The sequence below is a fragment of the Nilaparvata lugens genome, chromosome 2 (genome assembly GCF_014356525.2).
Source record: "Nilaparvata lugens isolate BPH chromosome 2, ASM1435652v1, whole genome shotgun sequence".
NCBI lineage: Eukaryota > Metazoa > Arthropoda > Insecta > Hemiptera > Delphacidae > Nilaparvata > Nilaparvata lugens.
In genome coordinates this window covers 26,042,840-26,067,734 of record NC_052505.1, presented here as the reverse complement: position 1 = coordinate 26,067,734, position 24,895 = coordinate 26,042,840, and the positions used below count along the sequence as shown (strand labels likewise).

Sequence of the window (24,895 nt, the reverse complement as noted above, 5' to 3'; positions counted from 1 at the left end):
TAGGTTTGGGGAAGAAAAGGTCACATGACCAGTTAATGACCAATCACTGGTCAGAAAAACAAATCTACCAATAGGATGGCTACAAATGAAGAAAATGTGCTCAGGTGTGCCATATAGAATAAATAAATAATTTTACAAATAAAAATGAGAAAACAAGCAAAACAAATATAGGGGAACAATGAGCAGATTTTTCAGCAGGTCAGAGTGTACAATAAACAATATAATAAAATTGAAAATCGAAGCAAGCAGTCAACAACCAGAAACAGACACACCGGTTATCAGCTGACTGATAAGGTAGCCGGCTCAGTTTGCATCGAGAAACTAACCCTTATTGTAAAAAAACATTCATCATGCTGTTATAGGTTATTCGAGAACCATTTACAACTGTTTGCGAATCTGGATCTTAATAAATGAAAATTTCATAGATTTTGTTGTTATTTCAACAGCCAATAAAGGTGGGTAGTGTAATTTTCAGCTTATTATTATAGAGAGTTGCTTATCAAAGCTGTTTGGCGAATCTCACCGTGACATTATCTAATGAAAAATGCAGGCGAGTGAAGCCTGCAAGCCTGCTGGTTTTATTTCTTGATAATTCAGCAGGAGGTCTAGGTTGAACTGATAAGGCGAATAGGGAGGAATGGTCGTTATACAGCAGATGGTTATCGAAAAGCATAAATACACCGTTATCTCTTCTACAGAGAGATAGTGAGAGCGGGACAAATAATGGGACTGGGAGTGATGACGTCACTTACGTGAACAGTGTACTTGTGTAAGGGAGCCATGTATCACTCCCATTTCACCGCTGGGCGCAACTTGTGTATCTCCTAATTTTCAGCTACGAGTAATCTTTTGTAACCATCAATATTTGTTTGTTCTGTACGTTTTTCTATTATTTCTGTATGTTTCTCTATTATTATTTTTGCGGCTTCCCTGAAAAAGGGAGATGTCATATTATGTTTTGTCATGTCGTCGTTGGCAACGGGTTGTTGTAGCCAGAGTAGACACGGTACTGTTTGTGTGTGTTTACGAACTGTTTACGAACTTGTGTCAACTCTTCATCGATAAATGCCGCTTTCGATTTTTGATGCACTTCAGTGAAGAACCCGATACAAGGAATACTAATTCCACTCGTGAAAACTCCAAATATGGAGTTATTAAAATAATTGAATTATTGGATAAAGCACAAGTTAATTAGTGAGAGGGATCTTTCATTTGGGAACGGGCATTTGTAGAATTTTTGTCAATCAATCAATGACATGCTAACTAAACTGGGATGAGAAAAATGACTTATTTTATTGCTGCAATGTCACTTTTGAAGGAGACAAACAAAATTACTGAACACTACAAACCGTTTATGAAATCTTAGGCTGGGCGTACATCGGTTAGTCAAGACAAGACTAGTCACGTTCAGTCAAAATACTTCACATAGTTGTTATGAAGACATGTCTGATCGCAATGACTAATCAGTGTGAGTTGCGTCACAAGCTGCTATGTGAAGTATTGTGACTAAACGTGTCTGATCATGTCTTGTCTTGTCTTAACTAACTGTTGTGCGCCTAGCCTTAGTGGTCACTGGCTCCAGAACCTTACATTATTTTTATGCTAATATCTAATATCTGTGTCTAGTGGAAAGTTGTGTGTATTTTTTGGCTTCAAAGTGCGGTAATATTAAGTGCAATATTTGACTACAATTTGGTATTTTAATCATTCTAAATTCAAAATTTCTAGCTCATATATTTTTTTGGACAGAAATTGAACTTTAAATTTTTTCAGTAAGAACATAACCTATTTTTGGACATTTTATTATTTATCAAAATTTGGGAACATAATAGTTTTGGGCTATGCCTGTTGTTCTGTCCCGATCATATTCATATGATTTGTAATTCTATCATCAAATAAATAAATAAATATCTTTTTGTCAATATTACTTTTGCACCAGCACAAAAAACACTGAATCCCATTTCACGGCGATTGAGAACTACAAACAATCTCGTTCGAGAATGCACACTGTACAGTAGCCTCCAGCTCAAAACCAAACATTTTTTGAATAGTTGTCCAAAACCACTAGTCGTCCCGAGTACTGTACTATTACTCAAACAGTTTTTCAACTGTACTACTTTTCTGACTACATATTACCAGTGATAAAATGATTACGGTACTACAGATACTGATTATCACATTGAACGGTATCATTACTCTATGATATTACTGACACACAATGCTTAAAATCTCAGTGCCCACTAGCATAAAACCACACTTTTTTGTACTGTTACGATAATTTGTCGTTGTTTTGTAATTTGAATTCGAATGGCTCCAGGTGGTCAAGGCTCGTGGCGAGAGTTCTTGACCCTACCGAACATTGTGAAGGTGTTCAACCCGGACCTGGTGGGTTTCTCGCTGGATGACTCGTTCACGCACCACCGCGCCTCGCAGTTCAACGTGGCTGAGCCGGCTGCCACCAGTCGCAATCTGCCGCACATGGCATCGGTACTGGTCAAACGCATCAAGGCTGATCCACGGGTCGACTTCCACAATGATTGGAAGGTGGGCTCATAGTTCGACATAATGTTGATTATGAGTGATCTAGGATTACTTTTAATTACTTACTTGAACTGAACAATACCAGAGACAAATAATCAAGACAAAAATCAAACCATATCTTTACTCAATGACAATACTAACTGCCACCATTTGGAATTTCCCTCACATGGCTTCAGTTCCTGCCGAAATCATCAAGGCCAGTCTCAGGGTAAATTTTCAAGATTTCAAAGAAATTATGTACTCAGTATTGAGTTTTATCAGTATTTAACTTATCAATATTTATCAAGATAACTAACAACTACCGTAACCAGGTTGAAGCCTATTGCAACAAAATATTTGACTTCCTATTTTTGTTATTTTGACTATATCAAGTATTGGGACTTGGTATTCTAGTTGAAACTTAGCCTATACCATTTGATACTTCAATAAATAATTTAGTTGAACAAACAGCCTCTAGCATTCTTTGAAATTTCTCATCATTGGATCTACAATTTCAACTTGAGAGTTGAAACCGATTCTCCATTATATATAGGAGTATACTCATAACGAAACCGATAATATTACTTAAAAAATAATGATAGTGTCCTATATTGTGAGATTCACTCAGCGTGTAACCTTCGATAAGGCTCTTCGTTATTCCTCTATTTAGATACTGTGCTTCCTCTAACCATACTGTACTGTGTTTTGCTTTCACTTTTAACGCTGAAGTAGTTCCAGAATCAACTGCTAGATGGCAGCTTAGTCATCAATTGTTTCCAAGGTCTAAAATACCAAGGTTTATTTATAGACCTTGATTGTTCCTAGAGGATCTGATACGGATAAACGCAGACCAAAATTTGAAACTTGGATATTCTGGAAGCCCAAAATAAGTCCTAAATATTGGCATATGTTTCAAATTTTGGCTCAATATGTTGGGGCCAGTTTCACGGCGGTTAAACACCGTAACTGACATTTTTTGCATCAACAATACTTCTCCAATTCGTTTAGGCCCATACTCACCATACAGTCAAAAATCATAAATCGCAATAGCGAAGAAAGAGCAACAGACTCAGTCAAGAAGTGCTCCTCCCCTGAATTTTGAAAAAAAACATCGGTTAACCTTTAGAACAATGTTGTGCAAAAAAGATTATGTTTCCAATTGATCAGTACTTTCTTGATCCAAAAAAAATGAATGAGAAATGATCAATTTAGATGGTGCAATTATCTTTATATTCAAGACTTTTCATTGGGACGTTTCAGTCCCATGAATGAAATTTGAACATTAAGTCTGAAAAATCTAGAAGGAAAATTGAAATTTGGACTTATATGAAAATATGTCACGTGGACCGGTGAACTGAAGCAATTGGAAATCAGAATATCAAGGATTTATAGATAAAACAGCCCAGACCAGCCTAGAGCAGACCGAGAGTTTGGATATTCTTGATTATAAATGTATCACTCCAAACTATAATGTCTTGACAATCCAAATAGTAGCCTATTGATAATCACTCAATAGTTAGGTAACTCCTCCATTAATCAATAAAATTTTATTTTTTTACAGTTGGTAACCGTAATGATGGGCAGCAATGACTTCTGCTTCGACATGTGCTATGGTGACTTCAAATCGGCTCCAGAGAGGCACAGGAAAGACCTTTACAAGCTGTTGGATTATCTCAGAGACAATCTTCCAAGAACCTTTGTCAATCTGGTTCTCTCTCCAAGTTTGTATTTTCTTCTACCCATGGTAATAAGCTATCATTCCTCCCAATATTTTTTCCTGATTCTTCCAGATTATACGTAATGCTGGTTTTATATAATTGAGGCTACATTGTCCTCAATACATGATTAATATTGTAGCTTGTCAATCTGGTTCTACACCAAGTCTATTTTTCTTTATCCCTAGAAGCACGTTATCACTGCTACAGATAATTCTCTCTTTCTCCATTAACCACTAGTATAATCTATTATCTTCTACTTATTTGATTCTATTATGCTTTCAACATTTCTTCATATTGTCCCTGAAAATGAAATGTATCATCTATGATAAATTACAAGTTATTTTAAATGGTATCTCTCATTCATACTAGAGATCTATAAAATTCGGAACAAACATTCAATTTTTGTTTATAGTGGAACTCCAACTATTTCAATCAATGGGCTCCGGGTTCGTTTGATCACTCAATGAAAAAACATTCGAATATGAAACACGTTTCCACGTTTCTTCGTTTCCACGGAAAACGGATCTTCAGCAGCATCATTTTCTATAAAGTTCCGTGTATAATTATCCAACTTTATTACATTGGTTGAAACGAGCTACTGTTTATATTGGACACCAGTCATTGAAGACAGTTTTTCACTTTTGAAAATGCTTGAAGCTTTATAAACTTCTTTTTCCCCGTTTCTATACTGTAAAAGGTTATTTGATTTGATTAGTTCTACTTGGATAATTGGAGACTTTCATAGTCAGAGTCGGGATAGTTGAAGCTCAGTATTCAGTATCGATTGGTGGACAATATGGACTGTATTTAGTCTATGAATATTGATTTTTGTGGAAAACTCTTGTATTTATAATGTATATATTCGAACTCCGTAAATATTTGAAAATACAGTATATTTTGCATACTATAGTCTATGAGAGCCCAAGAAACAATGTTGAATCTCAATTGAAATAAAATATTTTCATTCTTAGCCTTCTTCATCATTATACTGATTAGACATAGTTGAATGCATTATTTATATTTCACGGATGGATGAGCCCGGAGAATATCAATTAATTCTAAGCTAAGTGATGCATGGCTCTTGCACGGTAAGATGATGCAAATATTAGATGGAAGCAATTAGGCTGAGATAACACTGGCATCAACTGTTTCTCAATTATAAACTAGTAGGCTGACTTGAGAGGAGTTAGCGTAGTTAGGTCATGTTTGCACTCGATGGCTGGAAATTTCTGTCAGTTAAAAAGTTTCCGTTTGTTTATTGTTAGTTTATTGTAGCTTGTAATTCCTGAGTTAGTAGAAGTAATAAGTTTTAAGTTTATTCTATGTGAGTACTTTCATGCCATTATTTCATGTTATACATCTATGTTATATTTCATGTTTAATGTTTGTTAATCGGTTTATTTTTTCAGTTCATGATTGAATTAACGAGTCAATAGTTTTCTAGTCATCTTCAGAAACGGAATGAATCCAATATCATTTCAATGATTGAGTATAATATAATGTATTTTATAATAAGTAATAATTAATATATTTCTATTTACTACCTTATTCATGAAACTATTCTATATTAATGTATTCTGTGAATGATACAAACAAGTCATGTGGAGAATGCTTGCAATCGAGGTATTGTAAAGTCTGAAAGCTTTCACAGATTTCTTCTCGGAAGTCCCTCATGGCCTATTTTGAAACATTCTGATAAAAATACTGAGTGTCAGTTGCACAAAATTCGGATTAATTTCAATTGTGATTAATTTCATGAAAACCAATCAAAGATGCTTTCTCCAAATTGCATTCTCTGATTGTTTCTCGTGAAATTAATCACGATTGAAATTCAACCGGCCTTTGTGCAACCTAAACTGTTGAAATTCTGAGTATTCACTGAACATAACAAATCACTCAGATTCGTAGCAATATTATCAATCAATTTAGATTGAATGAGTTTTTTCTTCATTATTTATATTAAAGAATCACAATTCAATGAATAGTTCTGGAACTACGATCCTGAAATAATGATACTATAAAGTTCCAAAAATGTTTGTAAAGGATATTCTGTAGAGAGATTTTCGATTTTCTTGGATGGATTAAAGCCACGTGGCATCCGTAATTTTATGACAAGAGGAACTGAATTAACTCAGATTCAAGGAAGAGGATGAAATTCCCCTTCTTCTGCAGATAAATTTGATTTCTCTCCCCTCCCACCTCTCTGATCCAATAATAATTGAAGATCTGAACTTGATAACTTATTGATTAAGGAAGAAGTTGCCGAGATGAGCTCTCTCCCCTTTCTAATGAAATCCAGAACTTCCATCAACTTAAACACTCTCAACCAACCTTGAAATTATTTCTCTTCAGTGCGTGGGAGCGAATTCGTGAAGAATTGGCCAAATATATTTGATACTTTCGTTCTTTGGAATGCATTATCAAATGACCAAGCTATGACAAACTGTCTACAAACTTTTTTGAATCTTCACGAAGGACACGCAAAGTTTTGGGCGTCTCAAAGTCTTCAACTCTGAAAAATTGTTTGTCTTGATAAATACTTTCTTGATCAAGAAATGTTGATCTACTACTGCAAGGGATCAACTTACTTCATTAGTAGTAATGTTGGAGTTTATATTTTTTTGTTTAAATATCGTCCATAATTGAATCCAAGAGAAAGAATGAATGCAGGATTCAATGATTGCTTCCAATCAATCAGAATAATTCGACATTGCTGATATCAAAGCTATGTCAGGGACAATGATAAGAATACGGAGGGAAGTTACTTAGAAAATGTTGTAATACTGTAGTGGAGTTGAAAAACTGATATAACGTTTGAAAATATAGAATAGGAGGAGAATGCACTGTTTGAAGTCTCCAATAGAATAATTTTGGTATCCATACTGAACATTAAAATAAACAGGAATTCATTGACGAAATCCAATAATAACAGAGTTTTGAATATTTTGTCCATAGATCTAAGAATTGTGATGGATTTCAAAGGCCTGAGACCCGTGTGCGGTGTGACCCGTCGATGGCTGTGCCCTTGTCTTTTTGGACAAACCTTCAGCTCTCAAAGGCCAGCATTTCTACCCATCATGGAACGTTGGCAGCAAGTTGAGTTGCAAGTGGTGAGAATTCATCAAAAAATTGAATCGATTCTCCATTGTAATCTCTCATCATGTTTGATTAACTTCGAAGATTCTAATAGGTTTATTGATTAAATGAATATGATTGATTCATACATCAAATTATCCAATCTTGATATATGAGCTATCACGGATAAGTAAATACATAATAATTATATATCCTTCAACCTCATTTAGTAATATTATCCAATAAGAAGAGAGGGAAAATTATCCATCTCAATTTTTTTGTATGATAATATCAGCTATTCAGTTTCAAGTTATTCAAGCTTCACCTACGAGTTAAGCTCATGTATTCATTCAACAGAAGACTCAAGCCTCTGAAATTAGAAATACAGAGACATTCGATTGAGTTCAACGCTTTGTCACAGATCTGATGTTTTCGAGACTTGTTACCAATTTGAAATATAATTCAATTCAATTCAATTTATTTCCAGATAAAAATTACAAGAAGTGTACAAAAAATTCAGTTACAATAGAATAATAAAGAGGTGAATTACATAATTGTATTTTTTCACATTGTAACAATATTGAAGAGTGGTATCCCTCAAGAAGACTATTCGTCTGTGAAAGGGGGAGAGTTCCCTCTTAGGCCCTTCTCACGCAAAGAATTTCCTCGCTTCTTTTCAGTTCTCAGAATTGATTTCTCCGTATCTTTTCAAGGTGTGTCTCTCAATCTCTCTTCAGTACTTTCCAATAAATTGGTTCCACTCCAATTTTCGTTATAATACTTTGATGGATGTGAAATGAAGAATTAGGAGCAATAATGCTTATATTGTTGCTCAGATAACTCGTGTGAGTTTAAAGCAATACGTTTTGGTATTTTGTGTAACAATATTCTTATTTTTCCCATATTTTCTTCTCTTTCCAAGGCAAATGACGTCACTTACAGAGGCCGAAAAACGTTTGCAGTTGTGGCCCAACCATTTACGCAGCATCTGATCTTCCCTCGACGCAGGGACTTGGCGGGTGTCAATGTCACTGATCACACCTACCTCTCCGAGGACTGCCATCATTTCAGTCAGAAAGCTTATGCCAGAGGTGAGTTCCACTCAATTCATACCTCGTTGAAACCTCAACATACAATATAATATTTCATATCACTCATCCAGAGAAGGCTAGGAAAATGGGAATGATGTTAAAAAATCTGGTGTGGCGCACTCACACAACTTTCCTTGCCGTTATGAAAATTGATCACCTGACGCTAGTGTTCACGCGCATCTCAAGTCTACTATTCAAAGATTTGAGCCAGCTGGTGGCAGGACAATAACGCTGGAGACATACGAGGTCTGCTATCTCTTCATAGTGAATCATTTAATACAGTTGCCAACAGTTTGCAATTAGATAATCACATTTTCTCGAATTTCGTGCTTATTTTCAATTTCAGGTGAAAATGTTAGTGAACATTAATTATTGTAGAGATTTTCATGCTGAATCTTTTCCAGCAAAAATTAATTATAACAGTTTCAAATATAATAAGAATTGTATAGAAATATTAAATTATAAATTATTGATTCAACTGAGTCACATGGTGAATGAATCTCTTTGGCAAGTCTAAGCCAATCATATGTCATAGAAATAGCACCAAAAGGGATGATCGTTTGAAAACATCATAATATGTTAATCTGTTATCAGACAACAAACCTGCCTTATCATATATGCTAGTGCATGTACACTGTATAGAGGAACTGTATCTAGAGGATTAAGCAGTTTAAAAAATTATAAAAATTAAGTTATTATTGTAATTAAAGGAATTATATTTTACTGCTTGCCACTGACATCATGCCTACGTCATAATCATTCTACCAATGGCAAATTTTCATGCAAATTAATTACACAGAGATTCTCAGAGAGAAAAGGTTCTAGCCCAAAGGCTTAGAAGAAGACACTCCACTTCCCTTTTAAAATCCTCACCGTTAAGACCTTGTTGAAAGTTACCAAAGACCCATTAGTGAAATTTTGTTCGATTTTTGTATATTTTATCTGTGAGCCAATCTGTGGGCCATGATGGGTTATTTCAAGCGGGAGATTTCAAATTTGAGTGGGTTATGGATAAGGATTTTCTATCAATTCATAATCTACACCTTTCCTTATCCATAACCCACTCAAATTTGAAATCTCCCGCTTGAAATAACCCATCATGGCCCACCAACTGATCCCATAGTGCTCCTTCAATCAGTGCACCTCCGTTCGTCTGTGCTCTTTGGTCTGCACAACGCCTCTACCGCGTCTCTGTAGTCACGACCATTAGAGTGTTCAAATCTCACCACTTCACTCCCTGGTTGATTGACAAAGGGGGCCCAGCTCCCCGCAAATTCTCGTTTAAATGTAAGTTTTTAAGTTTTTAAGTGTTTTTAATCTATCTGTGTCGTGTGTATCCTGTCTATATTTATATATATATATATATATATATATATATATATATATATATATATATATCAACTGGGTACATCCGATAAGTAGTTCCACTTACTTGCTGACGTTTTACCATTATCCCAAATGGCATCTTCGGAGCGCAGTTAATGCTTCACTGACTCCTGCCTGTGCTTCGAAATTATTCCTCGTGGTCGAAGGGAGTACCTCCTCCCCTCTCCTTTCTCCACTTGCTCGGCCAGGCACTGCTGGGTGAATGGAGTTCTCGGAGAAGTGTCTGGCTTTTGTGATGTGTTTGTTGTGTTCACAATGATTTTCCAAAGAGAAGAGATATTTGTACTGTCATCCCTTTTGTCAAGGCTACCTTGTTTCTCTATTTCCAGAGCCTCTCGTACAATCCCAACCCGAGAATTTTGAATATTGGCTATTTGTTTGAAATATTATTAAAGTTTATTTTGTGACCTGAGTTCTTTTCGTGGCTGTAAAGAGCTTAGGTTGGTTGTTTGTTTTTCATGCTCAGTATGTGTTCCTCTATCCTGGCTGAAATTCTTCTATTTGTTTGACCTACATACAGCGTGTCACAATTCAGGCAAGGGATACTGTAAACGCCTTGATTTTCTAGCTCTAGTCTCTGAACGGGTTTTTTTAGGAATTTCGAAATAGTTTGGAAAGGTTTGTAGACAGGTTTGATTTGATGTTTTTTTCAGTATTCTCCCGATACGGTCGGTGGTACTCTTGATGTATGGAAGGGGGACGAATTTTTTTAATACTTTCTCTTCCTTGAGTTTTTCTTCAGGTTTAGAAGGTTTCACTGGTTTTTTCAAAGATTTTTCAATTATTCTATTATTGTAACCATTACACTTCAGTATGGATTTGATTGTCTTGATCTCTTCTTCTTTGCTTTTTTCGTCGGTGAGATGGATATATTGGAAGATTAGACTATTGACTACAGAGAAGGAATGTGCGGGGTGATGACTATCTCAGTGCATTGAGGTATCTATTTGTAAGGGTTGGTTTTCTGTATACAGAGTGTTCCAGATTGCAATTTTTGTTTCTGGTGATTAGAATGTCTAGGAACGGTAGTTCAGCTTCTTCTTCTATTTCGAGAGTGAACTGTATTTTGGGATGTATCTGCGTCAGCTGATTAAGGAATTCGAAAAGTTCTTCTTTACCATGAAGCAGATGATGGAAAAATGTTTTGAGTATGATACAGATCTACATCTGCTCTTTGTTGATTTCCGCCAGGCATTCGATAGCATCAGGAGAGAGAGAATGATGAAGTATTATTGCAAATGGAATACCGAGAAAATTGATAAGTCTCATAAAGCTAACAATGTCCAGCACAACCGCTCAAGTTAAGATAGGTAACAAAACTAGCCGAATGTTCAGTGTTACTACTGGTGTTAGACAAGGCGATGCTCTCTCTGCAACACTATTCAATTTGGTTCTAGAGATGGTGCCCAGAAACTCGGCACAAGCGGAACTATAATCAACAGAACAAACCAAGTATTAGCTTATGCAGATGATGTTGTCCTAGTCTCAAGAAATCAAAATAGCCTCAAAGAAATTTTTTAGCAAAATGAGGGAAGAGCAAGAGAGGTGGGTCTTGAAGTGAACATAAATAAAACTAAATATATGAGAATGTTGCACATCAAGCAAGAAGGCAATATGTAATCTGGAAATAGCCGATGACTGTGTTATAGAAGGCGTCAGAGAGTTCAAATACCTTGGGGTACCCTGACAGCAGACAATAAGACCAGTCAAGAATACACAATCGGATAATGATGGGCAACAGAGCATACTTTGCTAATCAAAAAATATTTAAAAAGCAGGCTCATATCCAGAAAAACAAAGTGAAAATGTTCATGACGCTAGTGAGACCAGTTTAACCTATGGGGCCGAAACATGGACTATCTTGAACAAAGATGAAAAAGCATTAAGGTCATTTGAAAGAAAAATGTACAGAAGAATCTGGGGACCAATATGTGACGGAGGGTGTGGAGAGCCAGATCAATGTTGAAATAGACCAGGCCATTGGAGCAGGAAATATGGTGCGTTTCATAAAGGCCAGAAGGATTGAATGGTTTGGACATTTAGCCAGAATGAGTGACGAGAGGGTACCATCAAGACTCCTGGAAGAAAGAATGCTTGGGACGAGAAGAGAGGTCGACCACGGACAAGATGGCTGAACGACGTGATCGGAGACCCCGGTGCTGGGCGTGGCAAACTGGCGACGGAGTGCTCAGGATAGAGACGAATGGAGGCGCTATGTTGAGGAGGCCAAAGTCCACCGGACTGTAGAGCCGGATAAAGTAAGTAAGTATAACTATTCTGCAAATAAAGTACGAACCATTTATGAATTACTCATTGAATTTTGAGGTTACACTTTGTTTACTACCGATCAGATGTTTAAGCAGCTCAAACACAGCTGCTGATTCAGCGATTTTAAAATGTCATGCCAGATTCATGCAAGCTATAATTTTATTTCTAAAAAAGTAAAAACTATCAATAAAGGACCAAGAATTTCGAATAAAAAATAAAATGTATGTATTATTGTTGAAATTATTTATTATTTAAAAAAGTATATATAATGTCAAGTATTATTGTAACTAACTAGGTCGAAGCATGAACTTATATTATGATAAAGACGGCAGAAATTAATTATAACAGTCTCAAACATAATAAAATTGTATAAAGATAATTTATTATTATTATTTTCAACTGAACCACATGGTGATTAAACCTCTTTGGCAAGTCTAAGCCAATCATAGTGCATAGAAATAGCACCAAAAAGGTGATCGTTTGAAACAACATATGTTAATCTGCTATCAGACAACAACCTGCCTTATCATATATATGCTAGCAATACATTTATAAGAGAACTATTTCTAGAAGATTAAGCAGTTTTAAGAATTATATAAATTGAATTATTATTGTATTAAAGAATTATATTCTATTGCTTGCCACTGACGTCACGTCTACATCACAATCGTTCTACCAATGGCAAATTTTCATGCAAATTTATTACACCGAGATTCTCAGAAAAAAGGTTCTAGCCAAGAAGCTTAGAAAAAGGTCTTCACTTCCCTTTTGAAATCCTCACCGTTCAGACCTCGTTAAAGTTACCAAGACCTATTCATAGAATTCTCGTTCGATTTTATATGTTTTATTTGTGAGCCAATATTCTTAGGCTATTCTAATTGTTATTTGTAAATCTATGTTCATCAATCGATAAATCAAAAGTTTAAAGTTAAATTATCCCTTAATTAATTTGGTGAAGGAGATATTAAATTAAAATTCCCCACGTGCTGAGACCGAAGCCTGGACCCGCTGCCGATCAAACGATTTTTGATCTAAAGAAGAAAACCACGAACGCCAAGGAATTTCACGTGAGTTATAAGTTTAAAGGGGCCCCAATCTACACTTCGAAAAATATTACAGTGCAGAAAGATATAAAATTTTCTTCGTTAAATTATTGGCCATGCCGACCGCGCTTATTAACCATTAAGATTTTTAGATTTATTGATTTGAATTTATAAGAACTTGTGTTGATTACTATCCTCGCTGCCAGAACCACGACCCGAGCATTTTTTCAAATATTTTATAATTTATTTCACTATTTTTTCAAAACTGTTAAATTTTTATCAATTGTAAAATTCTGTCGAATCATGCATGGTATCATGCAAGTACAAGATTGCTAATCATTTTTGTTAATGTTAAACCACTTTCAATCTGTAAATCATATTCTGAATCTGCACTGTGAGATCATATATTTTATTATAATATATTTCAATTTGTTAATTCGTTTTCTGAGTTTGATTATTTCTTAAGCCTGTCATTATTGTGTCTGATACGTTCTATATTATCAAGAACCGATCAAATACAATCATTGAAATAATTGAATTAAGCTGGATATTGGAACAGGTCCAAGTGGATGTAGTGAGTGGGGTCAGATCGAGATATTTATTCTTTGTCCTTACCTGCTCATATATCAGCTTTTATCTGTTACCGACCTCGACTTAGGAGCGAATACATCAATTGTATAGCAGATGCAGCCGGAGATCATATAATTTCCTACAATAGAGCTTAAAACCCGGCAAGACTCTGTTCTCGAAATATATTCTGAACGATATTTGGTCCAAGTACCGTATTTTAATCCTTCAGATTATTAGAGACGCAGTCCGTAAATTATCTACATCGGGATTTTTGCTCGACCTGTATGATTTTGTATGCTCATTCTTCACAGATAATAATTTTAAGGTATCCGTATTCAGTGTTTAGCGATCGCTACACTACTTATAAAAATTTCATCACCATACAATCTGTCATAAGAAGAATCAAGGGTGAGCGAGCGTTTAGGCCTCCCGCGATTCCGACAATTGTATTGAATCTTGTAGTGAATCAATCAGTCTGGTGTACACTTAGCGTCCACGCACACAGTTACCAAATTTATAACCTCAACACCATTGACTCAGTGCAAGATTCACCATACGTGTATCGACTTAGTGGAAAAAATACAATAATAAAAAGAGAAAAATGAAAACGGTATAAGAGTCAGTTCAAAATCCATAGACCATTTCGATAGAAAGAAAGAAAGGAATAGATAAGAGGGAAGAAAAGACACACACACACACACACACACACACACACACACAACACACACACAACACACCACACACACACAACACACACACCACACACACACACACACACACCACACACACACACACCCCAACACACACACACACAAACACACCACACACACACACACACACACCCACCACACACACCACACACACACTTACCTATGGTATAGGGCAAGGAAAGTAATATATAATTTGTAACCAGAATTACAAGATTAGGACAAGTCATAAAATACGGTAACAGTAACTTGACGATAACATTAAGATTCAGTTAACATTCCAGCCGAGTCCACCACCTCTGATCCACCGCAAGACAGCCGCGCCGAACCTACGATGTCCCTCAACAAGCCTTAGTTCAGCAGGTAGAGAATTCCACAAACTACAGGCTGTCACAAGAAACGACTTGTTGTACATAACAGTCCTATGACTGTTAGCCAGCAGATAGGATCCATGCCGCGTTCCTCCACGACCAAAATCACCCAAGTAACGGTACTCTACAGCCAGATACTTAGGGGTTCTAGTTTTCAATATCTTATAGAGGAAGCACAAAGCAAGATATGATCTACTCTCATGCAGCTTCATGAGTTCAAGTCTGTTGAAGTATTCAGTTAGTTACATGGTCATCACGTCTCAGGTTGAAGATAAAGTGAACACAGTAATTATGTGCACGCTGCATCCTCTGCAGAAGTTGAATTGTCATGTCAAGAGTCACAATGTCACAGTAGTTGAAGATCGAGAAAATCAGAGTCTTGACCAACATAACCTTCGTTGAAAAGGGAATGAAGTCAGAGATCCTCTTTAACGTCATGATCCCCCCAATGACCCTGTTACAAGTCTGAGTCACATGGCTGGTCCAGTCAAGAGTCCTTGTCATTGTCAGTCCTAAATTTTTCACATCAGAGCTGTATTGCAATTGTATGTTATTCAATTTTATATATGGTCCGTTAGTTATGTCAAGTGTGTTTAAAGTCTTGAGTAACCTATTACTATTGATTTTGATTTATTCTCGTTAATTTTCAGTCCATTATTCTCAGTCCATCGTACCAAACGAGTCAAGTCAGCATTGACTTCATCAACTGTGACGTCAAAGTCATTTTTCTTACAGTGCCGGTATATTTGTAAGTCGTCGGCATACAGGTGATGTCTGGTCGTAAGTAGAGTGCTTGTCACGTCATTTATGTAGATGCTGAACAGCAGAGGACCCAATACCGAACCCTGAGGAACTCCTCTGTTCACTTCACGCCACCGTGAAGAGGCATCCCCAACTCTCACACGCTGACGCCGACCCTGAAGATAGGACCTTACCCATGCCACAGTGGAGTTGGAAAAACCTAAGTTTCTGAGTTTATATAGTAAAGTAGGATGGAAAATGCTATCGAATGCCTTGCTTAAATCTGTTAGGACTAGAACTGTTAACTCTCTACTATCCATGGCTCTACGGATGTCGTCAGTGACTCTCAGGAGCGCAGAGGTGGTGCTATGACCGCCACGGAACCCTGACTGAAAGTCACCAATCAATCCAGAACCATGGATGAAAGTGCTCAATTAGGAGTGTAAAATAATTTCCAGAACCTTAGACATGACGGACAGTAAGCTAATAGGCCTGTAATCAGATGGAGAGAGAGGATTAGGTATCTTGTTCAAGGGAATCACTATGGATGACTTCCAGTCATTGGGTAAAACGGACGTTAAAAGTGAGGTATTGATCAAATGAGTGAGGAAAGGAAGGATGAGAGGGAGGATAATTTTTATAAATTTAATTGGGATACCGTCTGCACCAACAGCATTACTCTTCACTCTATGAACAGCAAAATAGACTTCCTGCTCTGTGACATTGGAGAAGTAGAAGTCTTCATTGGGATGAAAATCAGGCAGAGAATCGAAGTGGGCACGAGCTTGGTCCAAACTTACAGGGATGTCAGTGAAGAAATCATTGAGATCATCCAGCGAGTGAGCAACAGTCGGTACCTGCCTCTCCTTGCCAGCCCCAATCTCCCTTAGAGTACGCCATAGAGATGAAGTTGATGATCGTTTTGAGGAGATCAAGTTTCGGTAGAATGTAGCTTTAGCATTTCTAATTGTTTGCTTGCAAGAGTTTCTCAACCGCTTATAATGATTGAAGTCATTGGGACTTTTTGACGCTCTTGCTTTTTTGCACCAATAATCTCGATCCCTCATTAGCTGGCGTATCTCATCTGTGAGCCATGGAGCAGGATCCCTGTTACTCTGCGATTTTTTAAAGGAGCATGCTTTTCAAAAAGAGAGATTATATTGTGATTTAGAATGTCCAACATAACATTAACATCGTTAGTATGGAATATGTGCAGCCAGTCTAGATTAATTGCATCATTGAACAAATTGTGGTAGTTGATATTCTTATAATCTCTGTAAGTGATTATTTTAGGTTTGGGTTTGGGCCTCTTAATATTATAAACTAGAAATATCATATCATGTGCAGAAAGGCCTGGAAAGGGGATCTGCCCATGGCACACAGCTGCTCTCTTATCAGCAACTGCAATAAGATCAAGCAATGTGTCTGAAGTGGATGTATGGTGCGTAGCTTGGAGAGGCAGCAAGGTCATACCATTCGCAAAAAACATAGTGGTAAGTTGTATTTTGTCGTGAGTATCAGGTCCAAGAAGGTCAGTATTAAAGTCACCCATGATAGCAACATGTTCATAGGGCACCATCAGCTCAAGTAGTGCTTCCTCAAATTCTGACATGTACCCAATATGAGGCGGCCTGTAGCAAACTGCTATTAGCATTTTAACTCCGTTACACTTAACCTCAATAAACATGTATTCAGGTCTAGCTGCACGGGAGGTATCGGAGGAGAACTTATGAACAGGCAGCAGAGAACGCTTCACAAATGCGGCAACCCCTCCCCCATTCTTGTGCAGTCGGTCATTCCGAATGAGCACATAATCTTCGAGTGCAACAGTCGATTAGGGATTGTTGGTTTTAGCCAGGACTCAGATATCAGAATGATGTCACAATCTTTGTCCTCAAAAGTGTGCCTAAATTCATCTATATGACAGAGAAGGGATTGCGCATTAACATGAGCGATCCTAAGTCGATCAGGGAAAGGAGAGACAGCCCGCTTAAGAGAACCGCCGACACTCAGCGCGGCCGCGCGGTCATCCTGCTGTACAGACAGTGTGGCTGCGACGAAGCAGCAAGGCAGAAGAGAGTGATGAATCGGCGTAACAACGAAACGTTACAAAAAAGACACTCTCCACAATCATTCTGACACACACACACAAAGAAAGAAATGAGAGAAGAAATAAAGAAATCATAAGAGATAAAAAGAAAAATAAATGGTTAAAAAGTCGAGCGCTATCACACAATAAGATAATGCTTTATAAGATGGCCCAAGCAGTTCGGCTCCATCAATATAAACATTCTACAGCAGACAATGTTGGAATAAATCCTAGAGAAACAGCGAATGATTGATAGAAGAAAAGAAAGCAGATGACTTAATCAAGATACTGTAGTTGGTTAGAAAAAAAGAGACAAGTAAAAGGCAGCATACTGATAAATATAGGTATGAGCGTTAACCTCTTCCATTGTGACACAGGAAAATGAGATTGATTTGAAAAATGTAGAAAAGAGAAAAAAACGTTGTTGTTATCATGCCTTGGAGATGAACCCTACCGATTAAAATAATTTTAAAACGGGGGGAACAGATAAGAGAGACGTAGTCAAGATAACGGTATGCAAAAGATAAGCAGATCACAATCACTCAAGCACCTGAGATCCTACTCTTCATTCACACTCAGAGATAAAATTCAATGTCGACATCAAAATGATATATGGATTCGACTGAATGGAAAAGTTTGAAAGAGGAAATGTAAGACTGTCTTAGATTTGACCATACAGCCAATCAACAATAAAGAGTAATATTTAAAAAGTAAAAGGATTAAATGACTCACTAAATAGAACTGAGTGAATGAACAAATTTGATCAGTTAAATTGAATTAATAGAACTGAACTGAAATTACTGAAATAAGCAACAATTTACTGGATATATTGACTGCATTAGCTGAACCGATAATTAAGTGGAATGATTCACTGAATAATTAAATGAATAATATGTATGAAAAAAATAGTTCTTCAAATCATTTTCCTTAACATTCGGTAGAGCTTTACAGTCCGTGGTTAAAATGCTTATAAGAATAATAATATCAAAAAAGAAGCTCACGGCTCACTGGAAAATACTCTGTCACCCTCGCGCCACATCACTCTGCCGTCGACCGTCCACGCATTCCGGATACCCACTCTGGCGGCCACCTCGCGGAAGTGAGCATGTCTTCGTCTGGTGAGATCCTCTCTTATGGTGACATCTGAACCCTTGAGCTGCCTCCTCGCCGATAACACCGAGCGCCGAGTCTGGTAGCTCACGAACTTGACGATAACAGCTCGTGGTCTCGCCTGAGTCACTCCAGCTCCAGGAAGACGGCCCACTCTGTGGCAGCGGTCGATCTGCGCTGCATCCACTGAAATTTTTAATCTTTCACCACATAGTTTGGTGACAATTTCGGTGACATTTTCTCCATTCCTCTCCGGCAGACCAAATATTCGAACATTATTACGCCGTTGATACTGTTCTTGAGCGTCTAACTTACGCTCATACAATTCGGACCGAGATGCTGCCTTTTTAGTGATGTCATGTATTTCCGCCTCCAATGAGTCGATTCTCTTCTCCATCGCTGACAAACGCGGCTCGTACTCGCTCTGGATACGTGCTTTTATCAGTTCATCGAAAGTATCATTGAGTTTTATAACAACACGGTCGACGAGACTGTCAAGGAACTTGTTATCTGACAAGAGTTCAGCTACAAATTGTTTGAGCATACCTTTATCAGCCGGCCACCCCTCCCCCTTGGTCGATGACGAGGATGATGCGGACGACGGGCGATCGCTCGATGCCGAACCCTTATCGCCACCGGTTGCGACCTTGGTTAGCTTGCTCCTTAGCACTGCTGGCGAAGAATTAGGCATGTTCGAAAAATAAATTGTTGAAATCACAGCAACCACTCAAGAAAAGAATTTGAAATTTGGAGTGATTAAAGATGAGTACACACTGCACAAGTCAGCCAAAAATTAGAATTCAACTACAACTAAAACTTGCTAAACTCGAGAAAAAAACAGGAGCCGAAACAAACAACGTCAGGCCGTTAACATTCTATATCTTATCCACTGCTGGGTGAATGGAATTCCCGGAGAAGTGTCTGGCTTTTGTGATGTGTTTGTTGTGTTCAGAATGATTTTCCAAAGAGAAGAGATATTTGTACTGTCATCCCTTTTGTCAAGGCTACCTTGTTTCTCTATTTCCAGAGCCTCTCGTACAATCCCAACCCGAGAATCTTGAATATTGGCTATTTGTTCGGAATATTATTAAAGTTTTTTTGTGCCCTGAGTTCTTTTCGTGGTTGTAAAGAGCTGAGGTTGATTGTTTGTTTTCCATGCTCAGTTTTTGTTCCTCTATCCTGGCTGAAATTCTTCTATTTGTTTGACCTACATACATCGTGTCACAATTCAGGCAAGGGATACTGTAAACGCCTTGATTTTCTAGCTCTAGTCTCTGAACGGGTTTCTTTAGGAATTTCGAAATAGTTTGGAAAGGTTTGTAGACAGGTTTGATTTGATGTTTTTTCAGTATTCTCCCGATACGGTCGGTGGTACCCTTGATGTATGGAAGGGGACGAATTTTTTTAATACTTTCTCTTCCTTGAGTTTTTCTTCAGGTTTAGAAGGTTTCACTGGTTTTTTCAAAGATTTTTCAATTATTCTATTATTGTAACCATTACACTTCAGTATGGATTTGATTGTCTTGATCTCTTCTTCTTTGCTTTTTTCGTCGGTGAGATGGATATATTGGAAGATTAGACTATTGACTACAGAGAAGGAATGTGCGGGGTGATGACTATCTCAGTGCATTGAGGTATCTATTTGTAAGGGTTGGTTTTCTGTATACAGAGTGTTCCAGATTGCAATTTTTGTTTCTGGTGATTAGAATGTCTAGGAACGGTAGTTCAGCTTCTTCTTCTATTTCGAGAGTGAACTGTATTTTGGGATGTATCTGCGTCAGCTGATTAAGGAATTCGAAAAGTTCTTCTTTACCATGAGGCCAAATGATGAAGATATCATCTACATTTCTTTTCCAAAGGGTTGTTTCAGTTTTGTTCTACTGAGAGCTTTTTCTTCAAAATGAGTTATGAAGAGATTGGCAATGGCTGGAGAGAGAGAGAGATGATCCCATGGGGGCACCTTCAATTTCTCTGTAGTATTGGTTATTGTGGATGAAATATGTATTTTCCAGGCAGTGGCTTGTCAGGTCAATGATTGATTTGGAAAAGTGTGCATTTTGATTCATGATGATTAGGGCTTCATCAACAGGGATGTTGGGGTACATGGAAATTATGTCTAAACTTGCTAGTATGTCCCCCGAGATTAGGGTTATGTCTTTTATTTGTTTGATAAAATCATAGGAGTTTTTCACATATGATTGTGATTCTTCTATGACTAGTTGAATGAGGCTGGCTATGTTCAAGTTTCTATGTAGGTGAGTTAATAGCACTCACAATTGGTCTGAGTGGTGTATCCAGCTTGTGTATTTTTGGAAGACCATAAATTTTCGGGCATCTACTAGATTTCTCTCTGGGAATTAATTCGAGTTGGGTATCTGGGTTGATATCGGATTGGCGTGTGTGGGATTTTTAACTTTGTAATTTTCTCAAGGAAGGTTGTGGGGTCTCGTTGAACCGGCTTGTAGGCTGCATCTTTGAGGATATTCTCTATTTTTTCGTTATATACGGTTCTGTCCATAACTACTGTGGAGTTACCCTTGTCAGCTGGTAAGATTACTATGGAGGAATTCCTAGAAAGGGTTCTCAAGGCTGTGATTTCTTCTTTCGGTAAATTGGGATGGGAGGATTCGTTTTCTTCAGAACATGAAAGATTTCTTGTCTGATTTCCTCTTCTTCAATGTGCTCCAAATCTTTAAGACTTGGTTCAATAGAGGATATCATTTCGTCATGGGGTAAGTTTTTGGGGGTGATTGCAAAATTAAAACCTTTTTTTAGAACGTTTTCTTCAACTTCTGACAATTTTCGGCTTGAAAGATTGTGTAAAACTCTCCTACTTGTGTTTTCGGTATAGGAGAGTTGTACACAATCTTGTGTACAACAAGATATATACGAGGTATATAATACGAGTTTGCTCGTATATACCCATTAAATATTTTCATACTTTCTCAAACGTTTTATGTCCCTTATTTTGCATTCTAGAATTTACAAAACCCCTTTTTCCTCGTTTTATTGAGTACTGTATGCTTACAATTATTTTGCTGAAAGGTATCTGACTGAATTTCAGATATATGGCTTGATCGTTGTTAATGTAGCCGTCAAGTGCTATTACCAAAGAACCTAACCTCAATACTTTATTATTATTTTCATCAAATAATCAATAAATGACTTACATTTTCGTATTGTTGCTAATAATCATAGTATTTAGAGTCGTTATTATCTTATCTCTATTATTTGACTGATAATATAATTGATGATAATATTTCTGGTTTCTTTTCATGAGATCTAATAATTCTTTCAAAAAATAAATTTGAGAGGTATCAAAATGCACCGTTATACTGTACTCATCAAAGATTAACTTTTTGTTGATATTCACTGATGTATAGATATACACAGTTTCTAGCGCACAATATAATTCATTCCAACATGATATTAATTACGTATGAGTTCACTCTAGCAACTCAGTATTCCTATATGATAAGATTATTGTAGCCTGATGGTCGATAAAAATGCATCTTGAATCTTGAATGTACTGACTCATTTACAATCATTCTGCGCTCGGTGAGACACAAGTGTATTGTTGATGTTTGCTGAAGTATATATATATATACAGTTTCCATTATAAATAATGTAGGCTACAAACACCATACTAATTCATCAATTATTCTCCCAAGCCACTGTATATTCATTCTATCATGCACAATTAACCTTTGTAAAGGCACAAATGTGTTGTTAAGCCACTATATTATTATACTACAAGAGGAAGAGGAATTAAAGCATCCCTTTTATTTGAGTGAATTCCTCAATAGGACAGACAGTGTGCTGAGTCTAATATATTTCAAAATAATCAAAACAGTGTTTACATTACAGTATGATTCACTCTGAACTCATATAGATAGCATGAATTTTATTCAAAAGGGATACCTACTCACTAACAGTTATATACCTACTAACAGTTTAAAGTGAATACATTACAATAGTTAGTATTGTTTAAATTGGGAACAATGCAATCAGTTTACAGTGAATTTCAAGTGGATAGTCTGAATGGGAAGTTTGAATGGTAAGCGTTAATGTTATTCCGAGGAATGCTGACAGTTTGGAGTGAATCTATAGCATAATTGACTTGTTTTTTGCTTTGACAGCGGCGAACGCTCTATGGAACAACATGCTGGAGCCTGTGGGAAACAAAAGCACAAACTGGCAGGTGGAGTTCGAGCGTTTTCTTTGTCCCACCGAAGACCGACCCTTCATCTACACGGCCGATAATTCCAATTTACCTGTAGCTAACAAACAACCAAATTGAACGCGTTGCAAATCGCTTTGTTTAGAGTTTATCAGAAGTGAGAAACACTTCATATTGTCAGTATTGTTGAAACGGGTAACATTGTTGTTATTCATAGACAATACTGACAGTTGGAATAAAATCTAACAGCTTTTATTGGTAGCGAGATTGATTTTGAACTGTCAGCATTGATCAAATGGGTGTCATTGATGCTATTTATGAGGAGTGCTGACAGTGAGGAATGAGTCCCACCAAATATCCCAAGCGCAAAGTTCAACTGTTGAACAAACGGCCTACCGTTAAAAGGCTAAATTATCTTTGAGGACTTAATGCTACTCTCATGATAAGGATTTTTTTTATCAAGGGAAAGCTGGCATAAATTCAAATTGAATAATCCAATAGTGTTGGGAAGTTAAGCATAGACTTCTACAAATAAAATTAATTCGTGAATCGCAACATATTAATGATTAATTTGTGGCTGTATAGCTTGTCCTCATCTCTTAGGGCATATGACTTATGGCCAGGTGTCAATGAGTTTAGAGGTTTTAGTAAATGGAGCGAGTTATATAATTATTTGAAATGGAAATTATTTCCTAGTTATTTGTATACAGAACTAGATCTTATATATTTTTTTGAGAAATTCATTGAGCTTAAATTATATGTTGAGTTTTGTAGACAATAGTTTTGCAATGATCTATCTGCTCACAGAACTTGAGCAGATCTATGCTCTTTCAATCCATGAATAGGTTTACTAATCAGGTAATCAGCCTGTTTGAATTTATTCAATTGATCTTTTGATTGTTAATACTCGTACAATAGCTAGCTGTAATAGTCAGAGTGATAGCAAGTGATTCAAACTGTCATAGGAAAGTGAAAAGTGTCTAGGGAAAAAATTTAACTTTGAATCATAGAATAATGGAACACATTGTATCCTCTTTGATATTTTAATAGTTCAAAAATATTTTCTAGAAGTTTTAGTCACAGTTGAACGTGATTAGACCTAGATCTAAAACAAGTTGTGAATACATTGTGCAAATCTCTTTCTATGAATATTACGAGGGGTATCATAATCATTGTAATGCGTCTTATTTCATTGAATTATGATAATTCTATAGAATGTAAGTTCCTAGTCTCTTTGTGATTTCCATTTTTGATGGGAATATCAACAGATTTTTTACTTATAGTATCAGTATATGTATATATAGTGTATGTAGAGGGTAGAATAATGAAGTACAAAGCAAGTTTATCACAAATAAACAATATTACAAGAGCGCAATTATTTATCTTAATTTATCTTAATTCAATGTTGATTGAATGCTTTTCCAATCAATGAAAAGTCTTTGAGGGAAGAAAAAATATTATTTATAGCTTAGATTTTAAGAAAACATGTTTCTTTCGTTTGTTCATGTTGAATTGAAGATATATATGTACTGTAATTTAACATAGGCTAATAATAACTAATCAATATTAACATATTGCAGGACCTCATCCTAGGTTCAAAGCCTACTTCAACTAGAATTATCATAGTATTACTCTATCAATACCTCTCAATGGATGCAATATATTATTATTTAAGTTAACCAAAACTGTTGTAGATGAAGTATTTGAGCTCTGATCTACATTTATAAAATCCTACTCCCAAAATCAAAAAGCGTGTATTAATCCGATCAATTGGCTACATAGATCTGCAAAGAAATTTCAATAAAATTGTTTCATCTTTCCTTTCATCGTATTTCCATCATGTACCGTCCACCTTCTACATTCCTCAATTTGAGCTATACAACGCCAATTCCCAAAAATGGGATAAACATAATAATGAGATCAATAATGGGATCAACATATTCTTGAATGTGCTATTTTCACATTGGAGTCGGAATAATCATTTAATGGTTGTAGAATTTGAAAATGTACTCTTTTCCATGCGACC

General features: G+C 36.6%; 1 protein-coding gene across 1 annotated transcript in view; it reads left to right on the top strand.

The window, feature by feature from the left end:
* The window catches only part of LOC111054796 (phospholipase B1, membrane-associated-like), a 33,697-nt gene extending 8,802 nt beyond the window's left edge, over positions 1–24,895 (top strand). The window contains exons 4-9 of the mRNA XM_039420898.1: positions 184–198; positions 2,318–2,544; positions 4,082–4,241; positions 7,194–7,348; positions 8,236–8,404; positions 22,829–24,895. Coding sequence (XP_039276832.1) covers positions 184–198; positions 2,318–2,544; positions 4,082–4,241; positions 7,194–7,348; positions 8,236–8,404; positions 22,829–22,989 — 887 coding nt within the window. The 3' untranslated portion in view covers positions 22,990–24,895. The remainder of the gene's footprint in view (positions 1–183; positions 199–2,317; positions 2,545–4,081; positions 4,242–7,193; positions 7,349–8,235; positions 8,405–22,828) is intronic.